Here is a 16397-nt window from a genome sequence, read left to right on the forward strand (position 1 = left end):
TTATTTTATTTCATTAATTTTTATTATTGCTTGTTTTTATTTTATTCCATTAATTTTTATTATTGCTTGTTTTTATTTTATTTCTTTAATTTGTATTATTGCTTGTTTTATTTTATTTCTTTAATTTTTATTATTGCTTGTTTTATTTTATTTTATTAATTTTTATTATTGCTTGTTTTTTTATTTTATTACAATTTTTATTATCAAATATATACACCCCTGCCTTGTTTTTTTTCATTATTTTTTATTATTAAATATTTGCAAGTGCATTTTCTGTATATTTATGGCGCTTTGAATGCTAACAAGTCTGCCTTTCCTGGACAATTATAGTGATGATGATGATGGTGGTGGTGGTGATATTGATATCAACAAGCCTCTGAGGCACGGCCAATGTAACTTGCTGTGATTTTTACAAACTCATGCGCAGTGAAGAAAAACCACAGTCCCTTGCCCAAGTACACACTTCTGAGAAGTACAGTTGAACCCGAGGGCAAGTCCATTTCTGCCATCTGTCTAGGAATAATGCCAAAATGTCCTCCATTTTGATCATGCTTTAAAAACATGCATTTATATTAACATTTTTTAAAAAAATCCTCATTTTTTTGCATGTCCTCCATTTTTAAAAAATGTGTCCTACATTTGAAAATGTTGCCCTACATTTGTCCTACATTTGTCCCGGTTTGGAGCTCCTGACTTATGGCAACCCTACACAGGACAAGTTGAAAATTATAAAAAAAACCCCAAAATACTAGTTTTTAGCAATAGATATAAAAACATACATGGCAAATTGATGGGCAACCCATAGAACAAGTGAAGTGTTTTAAATATCTAGGACTAAATTTCTGCTCAACTGACTCTTGGAGTTGTCACTTTAAAAATACGAAAGCAATTGCTACTAATACAGCCAACTCTTTATTAAGATTTTATTGGAGCAGAGGGGGTAAACAGTTCCCCCCAGCCATTAAAATTTATGAGGCTAAAGTTATAGCTCAGATGCGATATGGGGCTGAAATATGGGGGCCTAAGATAAAATCCAACTTGGAAACAATTCAAAATAACTACTTACGAGCAATTTTGAGTCTGCCCAAAGGAACTGAGACCTCTATCCTTCGGTTGGAAGGTAGGCTCCGTACTGTACTCAGGTTCAAGCAATTAAATACTGGCTGAAACTTACTAAAGAGATAGGAAGAGTTCTTGTATTGATTGGTTTCAAAGAAATGTTGGAATTTGAAAACAAAACATTTTTATCCTGGAATCAAGAAATTTTACAACTTATTGACTTGTATGGGCTCTCAAAGAATTTGTTGTGCTCTTTAAACTATCATAGAGTTGTAAAATATATGAAATCCCACATCTTGAAACATGACTTTCAGTTAGATTGTACCTCTGTTGGCCTGTCAAAATGTGCTCCTTGGTATGCCAAACTCCCTTTCCAAACAAGCTACACACAATACTTAAATAATATAACTAACTTCAAACAGAGATATGCCTTCACAGTCTATGACCACGGCTGTGGTGCAAGGGCGTTATCAAAGGACCATGTGGGAAGAAAGAGTTTGCCCATGTGGTTCCAACACAGTTGAAGACCTATCTCATTACCTATTGGAGTGTCCAATTTATAAATATATAAGAAATGCCCTATACAAAGAATTAGGATTGGTATCAAACAACTATGACTCTGATTTACATTTAATCATTTTGTTATTTGGGGACACCAAAACAAGTATCTCTGAAAAGGTAGCCTGTTTTGCTTTTAAAACACCAATCATAAGGAGGAAGCATTGTAAAGACAATGGTTGGGTTACAGGAGAGATCTGAATCTCTACTATCCCTGAATATTTCCCAGCTCTGTAATTTAACCATATATAGTCTCAGTGTATTTGGTTCTTACGTCTACCTAGATTTATCTGAGCCCTCATTTTTGTCTTTGCCTTTCTCTGCGATATTCTGTTTTAAAGATGATTTTAACTTCATAAGCAATATATTATTTTATAATGTATTTGATGTATTCGATGTTTTATTTTATAATTTTTTATGCTTTTATGGATTTTTACAATGTATTGATGTTATATTTGTTTTGACGGATTGCTTTCTTTTTGTAATGGCACGGTCTACACAAATAAACTTATTTACTTACTTACCTCCCCCTAACTTTTCTAGGTTCTCAGTTTCACACTCTACATATCATGATATGCTAGCATGTTTTGAATTTTTCCACAAATCATAGTGCTGTAGCTATGCTGGCAGTTGGCACATGCTTTGAAAAATACATTAAAAGCTCTATGGGTTCAGTCCAAAGGCTTATTGAATTTACCCTCCAGTTTCATCTGGTTGTCAATCAGAGGCCTCTGGGAATCCCACTGTCAGGATATAAGGCAACAGCCTACTCCTGCTGTTGCTCCAATCAACAAACAATTCAAAGGCAGCTTCTGGAGGTGGGATAAATACAGCCATCAGGTTCTGACACTGTCCTCCACTCCTTTCTCTAAGCCAGGGTCAGAATTTTGTGGCTTATAGATGTTGGGCTGCAACATCCAGCAGCCCTACACAGCATTGCCAATGTTAAATAATGATTAGCATTCAAGAACAATTTGAAGTCCACATAGCAGGTCATCTTATGCCAAGCTTAGAAAAGCTACTTTTTGGGGCTACAAATCGCATAGTTTTCCAGCCAGCATGGTTAGTAACTTATCAATTCCTTATTAAAAAGCAAAACAAATCCCTGCAATTCAAAGTTTCCTGAAAGTGTGTGTCTTCATCTTCTTTTTCTTTTCAATTCCTGTTAGGCACCAGGAAAATTTGCCCTTGCTGTGTATCTCATGGCAATTACAAGAAACTGTTGAATGCTTAACTTTGCTGCAAACCCTTCTGTGTGCATGGCAAATGATTGTAAGAGGCAGCAGGGCAAGAGGTTGGGGGTGGCTGTGTTCTTGGCAGGGGCAATGGGGACATTTTTAATGAGGTGTGGAAAGAGCTTGTTACTACAGCTTCTAATGAGGACAGAGTTGCTTATACCAGGTTTGAAAGAGGCAGCAGGTCCTGTAGGCAGCTCCCAACAGGTTGATCTTAGCAGTCATCCAGGGTGGCTGCAAAAGGGTTCAGATTCAGTAATGGGGCTCATCTAGGATGCTACAAGAAATGATCAAACCCCATTTAATTTCAGAAGGAAAAGCAAACCTAGGATTCTTCCTTGTTGCACTGAGTTGGACTATCTTGATGGTGATGAGCAAGATGCCACAAATACTGCTGAACTACAGTTCCAAGCATCCTCACCATTGGCTATGCAGGCTAGGACAGTTGGGAGTTGCAGTCAGACATCTGGAGAGCCAGAGACTTTCCATCTGATCCATTATAGTTCAGTGCTAACCCAGTATTATCAATGGCGATTGCTTGTAGCTCTCCAGGGTTTTCCATCCATAGCTGAAGATGCCAGCGACTGAACCTGAGATCTTCTGCACACAAAGCCATGTGTTCTGCTACTGAGCTGTGGCTGCTCCTCAGTGTGACCAGGGGAGGGCAAGTTATGAAAGCAATCAAGCAAGCTATTACCAATAGCCTATAGTTCTGGGGACTCTTTTTTCTACTGAGGCTACACCAGAGCTAGGACATAACTCATTTTTCTAATAAATTACTCCTACTTTTATTTCCTTTCTGCAGTAATGAACTGGATTGGAGTTAAGGTTTTTGCCCCTGTAATGGCCATGGCTGTAATTCCTTATTTTGATGTGAAACGAAGAAGGGTTCTCTGCATCTGTGTGCTGATGAAGGTGGAAAGGTCACATGGGATGGCTGCCTCATATTGCATTTAGGGAGGATTCCTCTGTATTTTTCTCACAGTTTTCAGGGAATAATATCGGAATATCTTCCATCCCACTGAAGCCAGTAGACTAATTTGGGGGGAAACAGGTGTGTGCGCGCGAATGTGTGCATGCATGCACACACCTTCAAGTCACCTGTCGACTTAAGGTGGCCCCATGAAATTCATAGGATTTTTTTTAAGGAAAGGAATAGTCAGATGTGGTTTTGCCAGTTCCTTACTATGAAATATAGCCTACATCACTTGATACAGAGCAGACACACATTGCTTTTCTTGTTCCCTCATCCAAACATCTGCTGCCTGAAGTGATCAGCTCACTTTGCCTAAAAGTTAGGACTCCCCCACTCAGCCATAAAACCCATTATGTGACCTTGGGCAAGTCACATTCTCTCAGCTTCAAGGGAAAGCAATGGAAAACCTCCTCTGAACAAATGTTGCCAAGAAAACCCCACAATAGTTTCGCCTTAGGGTTGCCATAACTTGGGAACAACTTGAAGGCACACAACAACGGGCTGGTTTTGTTGTAAACTGAGCTATACTCCCATAATGATATGCTACTGTTGGTCTCCATCCAAATTCTGCAACACAGGAGACTTTGACCAAATCAGAAATGCCTCAAACCAGCAATATGAACATAAGATTGTACTTTATGTATTGCATTCCTCCTAAAGGTTGCCATGCAATAATGGTAAATGGTTGATTAAATTTTATTAAGGTGTATTTTGTCCTTCTATAAGAGTTTGATGACCTAGGGGATTTGATCATGACAAAATCTGAACAAAAATATGTGATTATTTGTCAGTTCCTGGAGTTGTAAATATTGAAGTGGCACATTAGTAAGCAAATAAGATTGCACTGTTAAAATGAACACAGTGGATCTTACTTCTGAACTGATGTGTATAAGTGTGTAAGTAATTTTTAAAAATTTAAATCCTGATTTTTTGCAATTACACTCAGATTGCTTTGCAAGAAAATGACTTAGGATATTATTATTATTATTATTATTATTGCTATTTCTACACTAAGAATTTTATTGACCATTGAAGAATAAATCCTCAATAAAGAAACAAGAACGCCGTATAATGCTATTAGAAGGAACCAATTCTAACACACTGTACAACAAGCAGTTAATAACTGATACAGTAGTAAAATTAATCATTTTCTTAAATTTGTAAGTTCATTTGTAAGCTTGTACACATTAAAAACAACAGAATCCCCACTCTAATCTAAGTGACAGAAAATAAGTATGTGTGTTACAAGAAAAAAATAGTTCAATAATGCTGCCTCATTGTTCCCTTTCTGATAATTACTCCTTTCCAACTGCCATATTCTTTCAAAATTAACACTGCGTTCCTACTAATGGTTAGAATTTAACAAACTTACTCTCCTACATTAACCTAATAAGTATAATGTACATGTCCACTAACCAGTGTGGGTAAGATTGTATTGCCAATGCAATTTTTCTTTATAGGTAATGACTATTTTTGGAGAACATAAAAAGAGCCATGCTGGACCAGGCTAAAAGCCTACATAACCTAGCATTCTAGCCACACAACTGAACATCCAGCTGCATTTGAGAAGCTCACAAGCAGGACTTGAGAGCAACTGCATCCTCCCTTTTATGTTCCCCAGCAAGGTATACTTTCTTTTTATATATTCAAAATATCAGAAGAAAGTATACTGGAGGTGATCTATGGCCTTCCCTAGTAAACATTGATGCACCTAATCTCCCTAATATAGCTTGCTCCTTCTACAGCCATCTATGCTGGCATGTGCTTTATAGACTATAGCAAAACATAGAACATGAAAAACTATGGAACACTCTTAAAGACATTGAAATGCCAGTACATTTGATAGTCCTGATGAGAAACCTGTATTTAGGGCAAGAGGCTCCAGTTAGAACACAATATGGAAAAGCAAAATAGTTTTCAATGGGCAAAGGGGCCAGGTAAGGCTGCATTCTATCACCCTATTTCTAGGGTGGTGAACCAATGGCACATATACCAGAGATGGAGTACATACCAGAGATGGCATGTAAAGCCATTTTTGAGGGCACGCAGAAAGTAGAGAAGAGGAGGAGCAGGCATCCACTTGTTCATCCTCTTCCTGGCCAGCCCTGGCCTTCAGCTGCCTCAGGGGAGGCAGTTGAAGGCCTGGGAGGGTGGAAGAGGAGGAGGAGGAGGAGGAAGAACAAGCGTGCATTTGTTCCTCCTCTTCCTGACTGTTTTGGGTCTTCAGCTATCTCCGGAGCGGCAGCTGAAGGCCCAGGAGGGTGCAAGGGAGGAGAAGGAGCAGGCACATACCTGTTCCTCCCCTTTCCGGCTTCAGGTATTTCCAGGGAGGCAGTTGAAGGCCCAGGAAGGCTGGGAGAAGAGGATGAACAAGCCCAGGAGGGCAGGGAGGAAGGAGGTACAGGCATGTGCCTGTTCCTCCTCCCTCCCTGCCTTCCTGGGCTTTCAGTTGTCTTCGGGGAAGTCCCGCTCCCAGAAGGCAGAAGTCCCATCCCCTGACATCCAACCCCCTCCAGAAGTTCTGACACCGGCACTGAGTGACACCTGGTGCAGGAGCACCTTTGAGTTTGGGCACTCAAGTCTCTAAAAGGTTCACCATCACTGCCCTACTGGTTCAACGTGTATGCAGAAAATATCATATGAAGAGCAGGGTTAGAAACAGAAGATGGAGGGGTGAAGATACGAGGAAGGAATATCAGTAATTTAAAATATGTGGTTGACATCATACTACTAGCAAAAAAAAATCACAGACATGGAACCATTACTAAGGAAGATAAAAGAAAAAATCGCAAAGGCATGCTTGCTGCTTAACCAAAAAAAATAAAAATAAAAAATTCACTGAATCATAGAGTTGGAAGAGACCACAAGGGCCATCCAGTCCAACTCTGTGCCATGCAAGAACTCACAATCAAAGTACTCCCGACAGATGGCCATCCAGCCACTGTTTCCAAAGGAGACTCCACCACACTCTGAGGGAGAGTTTTCCACTGCCCAACAGCTCTCACTGTCAGGAGGTTCTTCCTAATGTTGAGGTGGAATCTCAAATAAAAATGTCCACAGATAATCTACATAAGTTCAACCTAGAAATGAAGAAATTGAAATAATTAAAGAGTTCCCATACCTTGTATCAAACATTGGTAAGAATGGTGACTGCAGTCAAGAAATAGGAAGAAGACTAGGAATGGGAAGGGCAGCCATGAAAGAACTAGACAGCAATCCTAAAGTGTAATGATATGCAACTGAATACTAAAGTTAGAATTGTCCAAGCCCATTGTATTTCACATCACCATGTATGGATGTGAGAACCGGACAGTGTAGAAAGCTGATAGGAAGAAAATACACACATTTGAGAGAAGAGTGCTGAAGATACTGTGCACAGTTAAAAAGACAAAGAAGTTCTAGAATAGATCAAGCCTAAACTTTCCCTGGAAGTCAAAATGATGAAACTGAGGCTGTCATACTTTGACCACATGATGAGAACATGTGACTCACTAGAAAAGATGATAATGGTGCGAGACAGACAGGTGCGATAGGGCGTCCTTGTCACGTGCGAGGGGCGAGGCTTCCAGATGCCCCTTGCCCCTCACACGTGATGAGGACGTCAAAATGGCAGCACCCTGTATAGATGGGCGCCGCCATTTTGACGCGATGGACACTTAGCATCCACACATCGTGGCGCCATAATGACATCGTGAGTGCACCATTGGTGCACTGCGGCGTCATTATGGCACTGCAAAAAGAACCCGCTTTTTGTGGGTTCTTTTTGCTGCGTGAGGAAGCCACACAGTTTGTCTGCTGCAGCTTCCTCATGCAGCAAAACAAGGCACGGGCATACTGCCCTTTTTGGGCTGTCTGTACTGGGCCAGTGTTAGGGAAGGTAGACGGCAGCAGAACGAGAAGAAGACCACATGCCAGATGGATAGACTAATTTAGGGAAGTCATGGCCTGAATTTACAGGACCTGAGCAGAGCGGTTGAGGACAGGGGCTCTTGGAGCGGCCTCATCTACAGGGTCACCATGAATTATGATCAACCTGAGGGCTTTCCCCTTATCTGCTTTCTCCATAACATGTATCACAATTTTGTTTCCTCTTATCTCCCCCCCCCCCCAAGTTTTATATTGTATAAAGCTTAGAAATATTGTAAATGTCCCTCATGGGGCAGTTGGTGTAGTTCCTTGATCATTTTCATTTGCCTTTCAGTGATGTTCTTTGAACTGTGTGGTGTTTTGTGCCACTGAGTTTTTGCTGTCTTCAGACAGTCTTTCCCATAAGTGAATGTTACCTAATAGCCATCAGCCTCGGTTTCATTTTCTGCTTTAGAGATTTTGGAAGAAAAAAATCCCAGCAGTGCTTTATACATAGAACAAAGCTGTAATATTTCAGTCTTCTTTCTTCTGTGTCATAACTGAGGTGATTGTGTAACTGAGGAAAACACTTCTTGGTTGGCAATCATTACACAGTTAGAAAATTAATTCAGTCACAAGATTCACAGCAAGGACATATGTATTTGTTAGAATCCTCCCTTCTTCCATATCTGAACTGTAATCAAGCAAGATAATAATTTATATTATAAAAATCATCAGGACTGCTTCAGAGGTTGGGTTGAGATTGTTTTATGGCTGTCAGAGAGCAAAGTTAGGTAGAACATGCTTTATATATGGGAAGGAGAAACATGGTCTCAATCTTTTTTATTCCTATGGGAATCTGTGCACTTTGACCATTTCTGACACATGGGCACACAGAACATGGACTTTGTTTTTCAGTAGTTTTACCTTCAGCCTAAATGACAGGAAAATTATATTCTGATGATAGCTTTTTATTTGGAAAACTGAAGCTGGACAACAGCAAGGATGCCAGCGCCAACAAGCTGTTGTTGATTTCTCGTTCCAAGTCTGTTGGGTTGTATAACTGGCATCCAACCTGGGAGATGATGTCCACTGTAGCAGTGGGGTCTGGTGGCTCTTAATGTTTTAGCCTGATTTTTAAAAGAACTATGCAAGGCAGCAGATCTTTTGTGGGGATAGGACTCAACACTTTGATAAGTTCATAGTAAAACCAGGAGTGGATTCATCACCCCACTGACTGGGAAGCCATCAGCTGCCACTAGACTGTGCAGTGTTGACGGTTTCATGGATGGCAATTGGAATGCAGCCATATAATTTCATTTGTTTTTGCTTTAGCATGTATGATTTCATTTGAATTTAAATAGAGATTCTGTATACTTAGGGTTGCCATAAGTCAGGACCTCCAAACCGGGACAAATGTAGGACAACATTTTCAAATTTAGGACACATTTTTTAAAAATGGAAGACATGCAAAAATTTTTGATGATTTTTAAAAAATGTTGATATAAATGCATGTTTCTTAGGCACCCTCCTCCTCCTCTTACTTCTTCCTCCTCTTCCTTATCCTCCTCCTCCTCCTCCTCTTCCACCTCCTCTTCTTCCTCTTACCTCCTCCTCCTCCATCTCTTTCTCCTCCTCCTTGGTGCCATGCGCCAAGAAAGAGAGCTTTTCCCTGCCCCTGGCTGGCCCAGAGGCTCACTCCTGCTCCTCCTCCTCCTCCTCCGAGGCTCTGAGGCTGGCCAATAGCTCTACCCCCGCTCTTCTGCCATTGGTCAGCCATCCTGAAGGGGATGAGTGCTCCCTATATGGCCTCGCGAGCGTGCATGCAAGCGCGAGCTGGCGCCGGCCACAGCCCCGGGGAAGTGCTGCAGGCAGCGCGGCCGCGTGAAGAACGAAGAAGAGGAGGAGGAGGTAGGTGGGCTGCGCACTGCACACATGCAAAGAAAAAAAGAGGAGGAGGAAGAGGGCGGGCTGCACAGCTGCGCAGCCACGCAACACACAAGGAGGTGGGGGAGGAGGAGGTGGGTGGCCGCTGCGGGAGCGCGCAGAGGAGGAGGAGGAGGAGGAGGAGCGCTGCCTGGCCCCCAGCAAAGGACAAATCCGGGCCCCAAGCTGTGAATTGGCGGAACCGGACCAGGACCGGGCCAGTTCCACCAAAACCGGGACAGTCTCGCCTGCAGGCAGGTTATGGCAACCCTATGTATACTAAAACAGTATTGCTAATGGATATGTGACTTTCTTCCAGATATTTTCTAGCTTTATTCTTTTGTGCTGAATTTTGAGTGGGTTATTGTGTAGTAATCTTTCCTGCCACCTATCAGTTAAAATGATGACTGTTTCATCTTTATGCCAACACTACTTCTCTTTCCATTTCTCTTTTTATGCCCTTGAGAATGCTCCAGAGAGTCAAACTGATCTGATTCATTTGCTGGATGTTGTTGTTAACTGCCCTTGAGTCGACTTCAACTCATGGCGACCCTGTGGACAAGATAACCTTCTTGGCTAAGTTCCTGTAGGCTCAGGCCCATGTCCTCCCTGACTGAGTCTAACCATTGGGCATGTGGTCTTCTTGCTATTGCTATTCCAAAAATGTGATGTGGAATCCATATGTTGCAATCAAATTCTTGGGCACAAATGCATTTCCAACATTTCTCAGATGAAAAATGGGACACATGTAGCCAGGCAATATCAGGGCATGGCCAAGATGTCAAATTTCCTTTGCCTGGGAAGGATAAGATTCTGTCCATTTTTCCTTTTCCCTTGTAGAATTAATTAAGTGCAAATTATTTTTACACTTTCGACTCCATTCATAGCAATTGAAATAATATAAGGACAGAGGGGAAAGTGGGAGGAAGAGGACATTTGAAAAGCAGCTGAAAAAAATGGGACACAAGAGGATTCATTGGGATTGTCCAGACAAAATAGAAACAGTTGGAGGGTATGCAAATGGTGTGAGAATGGCATAGTACAGCTGCTTCCAATGGAAGGTAAAAGATATGAGTATGTGTGTGCAATTACTCACCTCTGCTGTGAGTAGTAATCCCATTGATACAGTGGGTCTTCTTTATTTAGAGCTAGCAATAAAATATTTTTTAATTTTTTTTCTAGAGTTGTTATTGGAAGATATGAAAACAAGGAATGTAAAGGGCACTTCATGGTCCCCAGTGCTGTAAAATGAGTGATCTATAATGTTGTTCTCTTTGATTTTCTTGCAGGAAGGAAAATGTCTCTATGTCATTCTGACAATGGCCATGTACTGGTGCACAGAAGCTCTGCCATTGTCTGTGACTGCTCTTCTTCCCATCATTCTCTTCCCCTTCCTTGGGATCCTCCCAGCCAACAAAGTTTGTCCCCAGTACTTTCTAGATACCAACTTTCTCTTCCTGAGTGGCTTAATTATGGCAGCTGCCATTGAAGAGTGGAATCTGCATCGTAGGATTGCTCTGAGAATCCTACTGTTGGTAGGAGTTCAGCCAGCCAGGTAAATGGATGAAATCACTGAGTTTCTTCCCAACTTTGTGCCAGAAAAGCAGAAAATGAAGCCAGTTTGTCTTTTCCTGTGACATTATTGCAGTGACTGGAAAAGCTGCAGCAAATTAAATTTTCCTTCTTATGTAACAAGTGTAAGGACTGGACCTGACAACGCTAGATGACAGCTTTAGACCTTGGAAATTCAAAGAATCCTTCGGCCAGCTTCCAACATTCCCTAGCTAGTATGACCATTGGTCACGCTAGCTGGGAAATTCTGGAAATAGTCATTGAAATAAAGCTCTGAAATTTACACATTTTTTTGTGTGCACATAAGCACATACGTGCACACAGAATCATTAAGGATGAATCTATACTACAGTCATGGAAACTAATACAGTTATTGTGGTTCCAAACAGGCAACAGTGGAAGATGCAGTGTGAGTGGATTCTAAGAATTAATGAGTTTTGTCCTCTGATACATATTTATCAGGAAGTACATTTGCCGGCTTAGAATAATGTGTGGGATTTCTTCTGAGAAAATATCCTTAAAATTACACTGCCCAAATTTGATTAAGTTTGGACTCTATGTCCCTTACTACAGCAGGGTAGGTCTAGGGTTGCCATAAGTCTGGACCTCCAAACCGGGACAAATGTAGGACAAAAATTTCAAATGTAGGGCACATTTTTTTTAAAATGGAGGACACATGAAAAATTTTTATAGTTTTAAAAAATTGTTAATATAAATACATGTTTCTTAGGCATGATCAAAATGGAGGACATTTGGGCATTATTCCTAGACAGATGACAGAAATGTACTTTCCCTTTCTGGCCACCCCCCCTCCCCTCATTCCAAACAGCACATTTGGGCATTGAACATGGCTTTACTTAACATGGCAATCTCTTGCATATTTCAGAGGCTTATTCCATAACCAAACTTTTTGGGTTTCATACTGAATATGTCAAGGTGATTTAACAAGAAGTGGGTTTGCCCTCAGATTCAACTGTACTTCTCAGAAGTGTGTACTTGGTCAAGGGACTTTGGTTTTTCCCCACTGTGCATGAGTTTGTAAATATCAGAGCAACTTACATTGGTCGTGCCTCAGAAGCTGGCTCATTTCATCATCATCACTATCCTCTTCCTCCTCCTCCTCTTCTTCCTCCTTGTCCTTCCTCCTTCCTTCCTACCCCTTCCTCCTCCCTCCCTCCCTCCTCCCTCCCTCCTCATCCTCCCTTCCTCCCTTCCTTCCTTCCTCCCCCTTCCTCCTCCCTTCCTTCTTCCCTCCTCCCTCCTCCCTTCCTCTCTCCTCCTCCTCCTGCCTTCCTTCTTCCCTCCTTCCTCCCTTCCTCCCTCCTTCCTCCCTCCTTCCTTCCTCCCTCCTCCTCCTCCCTTCCTTCCTTCCTCCCTCCTCCTCCTCTGCCTCCCAGCCCAGGCCCAAGCAGAGGAGGAGGTGGGTGGCTGCCTTGGTGCGCTCCCCCCGCCTGTGCGCCAAGGCAGGAGGCAGGCAGCCACCCACCTCCGCCTCATCCTCCTCCTCTGCCTCCGCCTCCCAGGCCCAAGGAAGTGCCCAGCGTGGAGGCACGCCAGGCGAAGGAGGCGGTGGGTGGCTGGCTGCCTGCCTGACAGTGCCTGCTGCCTTGGCGCGTGTGCGCACGCAGGGAGCACCAAGCCAGGCAGGCACCTCTGCCTCCTCCTCCGCTTGGGCCTGGGCTGGGAGGCAGAGGAAGAGGAGGAAGGAAGGAGGAAGGAGGGAGGGAGAAAGGAAGGGAGTCACAAAAGGCCATGACTGAGCAGCTTTTCCTCTTTGATAGTTTAACATAAGGCATGAACGAAATATGACTTCTGCAAAAGAGGTTTATTTTTTGCAGCAAATACTTTGAGTATCTGAAACTTTCATTCCAGGCTTGACTTCCAAAGGTGCTGCCGTGTAGCCAGCGCTTACCTAGCTACATGGTAAAATCAAATCCACAATCCAGTAAAGGTCAGCATTTTTAAACACCAAAAGACATACACTAATGTAATACCAAAACATGCACAGAGATTACTAACACCTGCCTCCAAACAACAACAACAACAAAACAGGAAACAAAAACAGGAATTAAACCCTGTAAAGGGTCAAGGTAAACCATATATTTTGCACATTCTGGAAGCAGAGGTGCTCCCTCAAGTGGGGAAGATATATGTTTTTCATAGCATGTGATTTTTCTGATTTTCCTATATCGCCTATAGCTTGCTTTGTTTTGTGAATGGTCACTGAAATATAAAAATACAGGCTCAATTTGAAAACTTGGTTGTTGAGACACAGAAGAATGGATTAGTTCTGGGAATGATTTCATTCTCTCTAGTTTTGACTCTAAAATATGGATCTTTAAAAGTCTGCAAGAACACAAGAGACATGGCCTAGAGCTGAAAAGACTGTAATGCAGACACCAGGCAGACCTCCACTGAAAAAGCATTCCAGAGTTGTGGGGTGGGTTGGAGTGGGACTGGAGGCACTGAGAATGTGCTGCCTCTTTAATCTCTCTTCACCCTCTTATGCTAAGTAGCAGTTGACTGTTCTGTATACCAGGAAACTGCAGGTTATTCTGGTAGTTTCAGGCTTCTCCTGTGTTGTATTGATCCTAGGCTACCTTCCAAGTTGTTGTAAGGAGATTATGTATGTGAAATGCTGAGGATTGTCCAAGTACTCTGTGACTGTATACACACTAAGTATTATATACACTAAGCTTTAATAATAGGTTCAGTCTTGGAGACCAGAAATACATTCATGAAACCCAAATAGTTAAGCAAGTGAGCCATGTTGTGTGCTATAAAGAAAGGGTAAGTAGGAAATGCTTTTGGCCTGAGGTTGCATCTAATTTGGGATACAGGGGGTGCATTCCTGCAGTGGCAAGGCCAAGGATCAGGGGAGGATCCAAAGCAAACTGATCTGTGGTGTGTGCAATTCTTACCAATGTGGACATCTGAATTTTCCCAAAGCACCTCAGTTCTATTCTTCTTTACTTTGGAGGAAATCTTACTGCAATAGTTTTCTGGTAGAACATAATTCCAGTTCTAGAGGTTTCCAGGTTGCAGCCCAGGGTTTAGTTCTGCTTCCTGGGCTGCAAACAGGTCACTAGTTAATCTGATTTTCATTAGAGTCATGGGAGAGGGATATGTAGGGAAAAAAGTGAAATAAGCAAGCCTTACAACAACTATGAGGAAAAAACCAAAAATAAAAACACACCAATTGATTAAAAAAGTTACAACTAGACATACTACTGATGATGTGTCTAACTAACATTACAGGCAAACACAAATATAGAACTAAAGCTGGGGCAGCAACATTTATAAACAAAGCATATGGAAGGTTCTTATCCCTGCCCCCCCCAACTACTAAGAGAAGAGAAATATAGCTCTTTGAATGCTGTTGTAATCAGATTAACAGTTCTCCCAGTTGTATAGGCTTGAATGTTTTACAGAATATGACTGAGAGATTTGTTCTTAATCTTAAAAGGCCTTCGACATGAGATTTTCTCAACAAAAAATGACCCTGTAAAACTCTCTTTTCTCCTTTCTTTTTGTTTGATAGGCTCATTTTGGGAATGATGCTGACAACGTCTTTCCTTTCTATGTGGCTTAGTAACACAGCCTCTACAGCAATGATGTTGCCAATTGCAATGGCTATTCTGAAGAGTCTCTTTGGAGAAAAGGAAACATCCCAGGAGCTCAAGAGGGAGAAAGAGGAAAATCAAGGTAGATCCACAGGAGTAATAAGATCTTTAAACATATGGTTTCTTAAAAGAAAAGGGAAAAAAACCCTAAATTGGTTGCCAAGGTGTTGTAGGACTATCCACTTGTAAGTCCACAAATTTGCACTGGAGTATGTAAAAGTTAGTTTTGGGGATTCCTAGAATCCTTTTTCCATGCTGGCAGAGAGATTCTGGACCTTGTGGTCTAGAAGGTAACTATTTTGAAGGCAACTATTATGTCAAAATCACATCCCCACATAGTTAAAAAATCATGTTGTTGGGGAACTGTGGTCAGCAATTCTCAATGGCAATTTTGTGTTGGTGGAAAAGTGTAATCCTCTCCCATGTCTGCATTAAAGGAGTGCATTGCAAAAGCAAGGTTAAGCACTGAAAGTGAGATTCAGCCTGGACCTTTCAGCACTTCATTAAGTAAATGAATTCATTCATTTGGCATGGCCTGCTCAATATGGGTCTGATGAAGAGCCTTGCTTTGGAAATTGCAAAGCTTCATAGGACTTCTGCTGTAAATACTGGTGGAAAGCACAAAAATAAGAAAACCTACTCAACATGGGCAAAGAAATTCTGGTGCTTCAATTGTTAGATTGCAGCTCTCATTATCCTTAACTGCTGGCTGTGTTACCTAGGGCTGATGAGAGCTGGAGTTCAACAGCCTCTGTAGGGCCAAAGGTTTCCTGCTCCTGCTCTAAACATTTGTAGAAAAAAAATTAAATGAGACCCTTGCATGGGATCTAGAAGCTTGCCTCTCTTCAAAACATTTTTCAGTATGCAACTCTTCTAGGATAAATGTGTATAAACATTTGCATCTTGTAAATGTGGGTCTCTGGCCTACTTGATCTGTTTTTGAGATACTGCCCCCCCCAAGAAAGAAAGAAAGAAAGAAAGAAAGAAAGAAAGATAAAAAGGGGAAAAAATCAAAAACCCTACCTGTCCTGTTTGCATAAAGAATACTTATTAAGTGTTCTCCAAAAGCTTAAGGCATAAGACTGATCAGAGGATTTTCAGCAGAAGCCCTTCTGAAGAACCACATACAAACAATGTAGGAGAGGGGCTCCTGGAGCTTATTCCTTTAGGCAAAAGGGGCTGTCATTGGAACACCATAACAACACTATCCCATGTGTAGCCAGACACATTGCAATTGGCCAACCATCGATAGCTATATCATGTCATGTGTAAATATTCCAGCATGGTAGGGGGTTAGGCTGGACAGCCCTTGTGGTCTCTTCTATGATTCTATGATTCGATTACACTTGGCTTGATTATAATTGACTTGATGAAAAAGTTCTAGAGCTCATGTTAAATAGGAATCAACAGTGAGATGTGGTGGCAAAAGTAGCTAATCAAGAGAAGGTAAAGTGGAGTAATAAGTACCACTCTCTTCTGCTTTAAGAGCCAGAATGGCATAGTGGTTTGAGTGTTGGATAAAGTGTTTTTAATTGTCATATTTTATATTTTACTGTTGTTAACCGCCCGGATTGGTTTGCCAGAGGGCGGTATACAAATAAA

At 41.6% G+C, this 16397-nt stretch overlaps 2 protein-coding genes across 3 annotated transcripts in view; one reads left to right on the forward strand and one right to left on the reverse strand.

Moving 5' to 3' along the window:
- NCOA3 (nuclear receptor coactivator 3) overlaps positions 1–16397 on the reverse strand; it is a 1019275-nt gene that overhangs the window by 864094 nt on the left and 138784 nt on the right. The window lies entirely within an intron of this gene.
- Positions 1–16397, forward strand: part of SLC13A3 (solute carrier family 13 member 3) — a 76324-nt gene that overhangs the window by 18670 nt on the left and 41257 nt on the right. Inside the window, exons 2-3 of the mRNA XM_042465932.1 lie at positions 10890–11155; positions 14714–14877. Of these exons, the coding sequence (XP_042321866.1) occupies positions 10920–11155; positions 14714–14877 (400 nt within the window). The 5' untranslated portion in view covers positions 10890–10919. The remainder of the gene's footprint in view (positions 1–10889; positions 11156–14713; positions 14878–16397) is intronic.

Source organism: Sceloporus undulatus, chromosome 4 (assembly GCF_019175285.1).
Source record: "Sceloporus undulatus isolate JIND9_A2432 ecotype Alabama chromosome 4, SceUnd_v1.1, whole genome shotgun sequence".
NCBI classification, from domain to species: Eukaryota; Metazoa; Chordata; class Lepidosauria; order Squamata; family Phrynosomatidae; genus Sceloporus; species Sceloporus undulatus.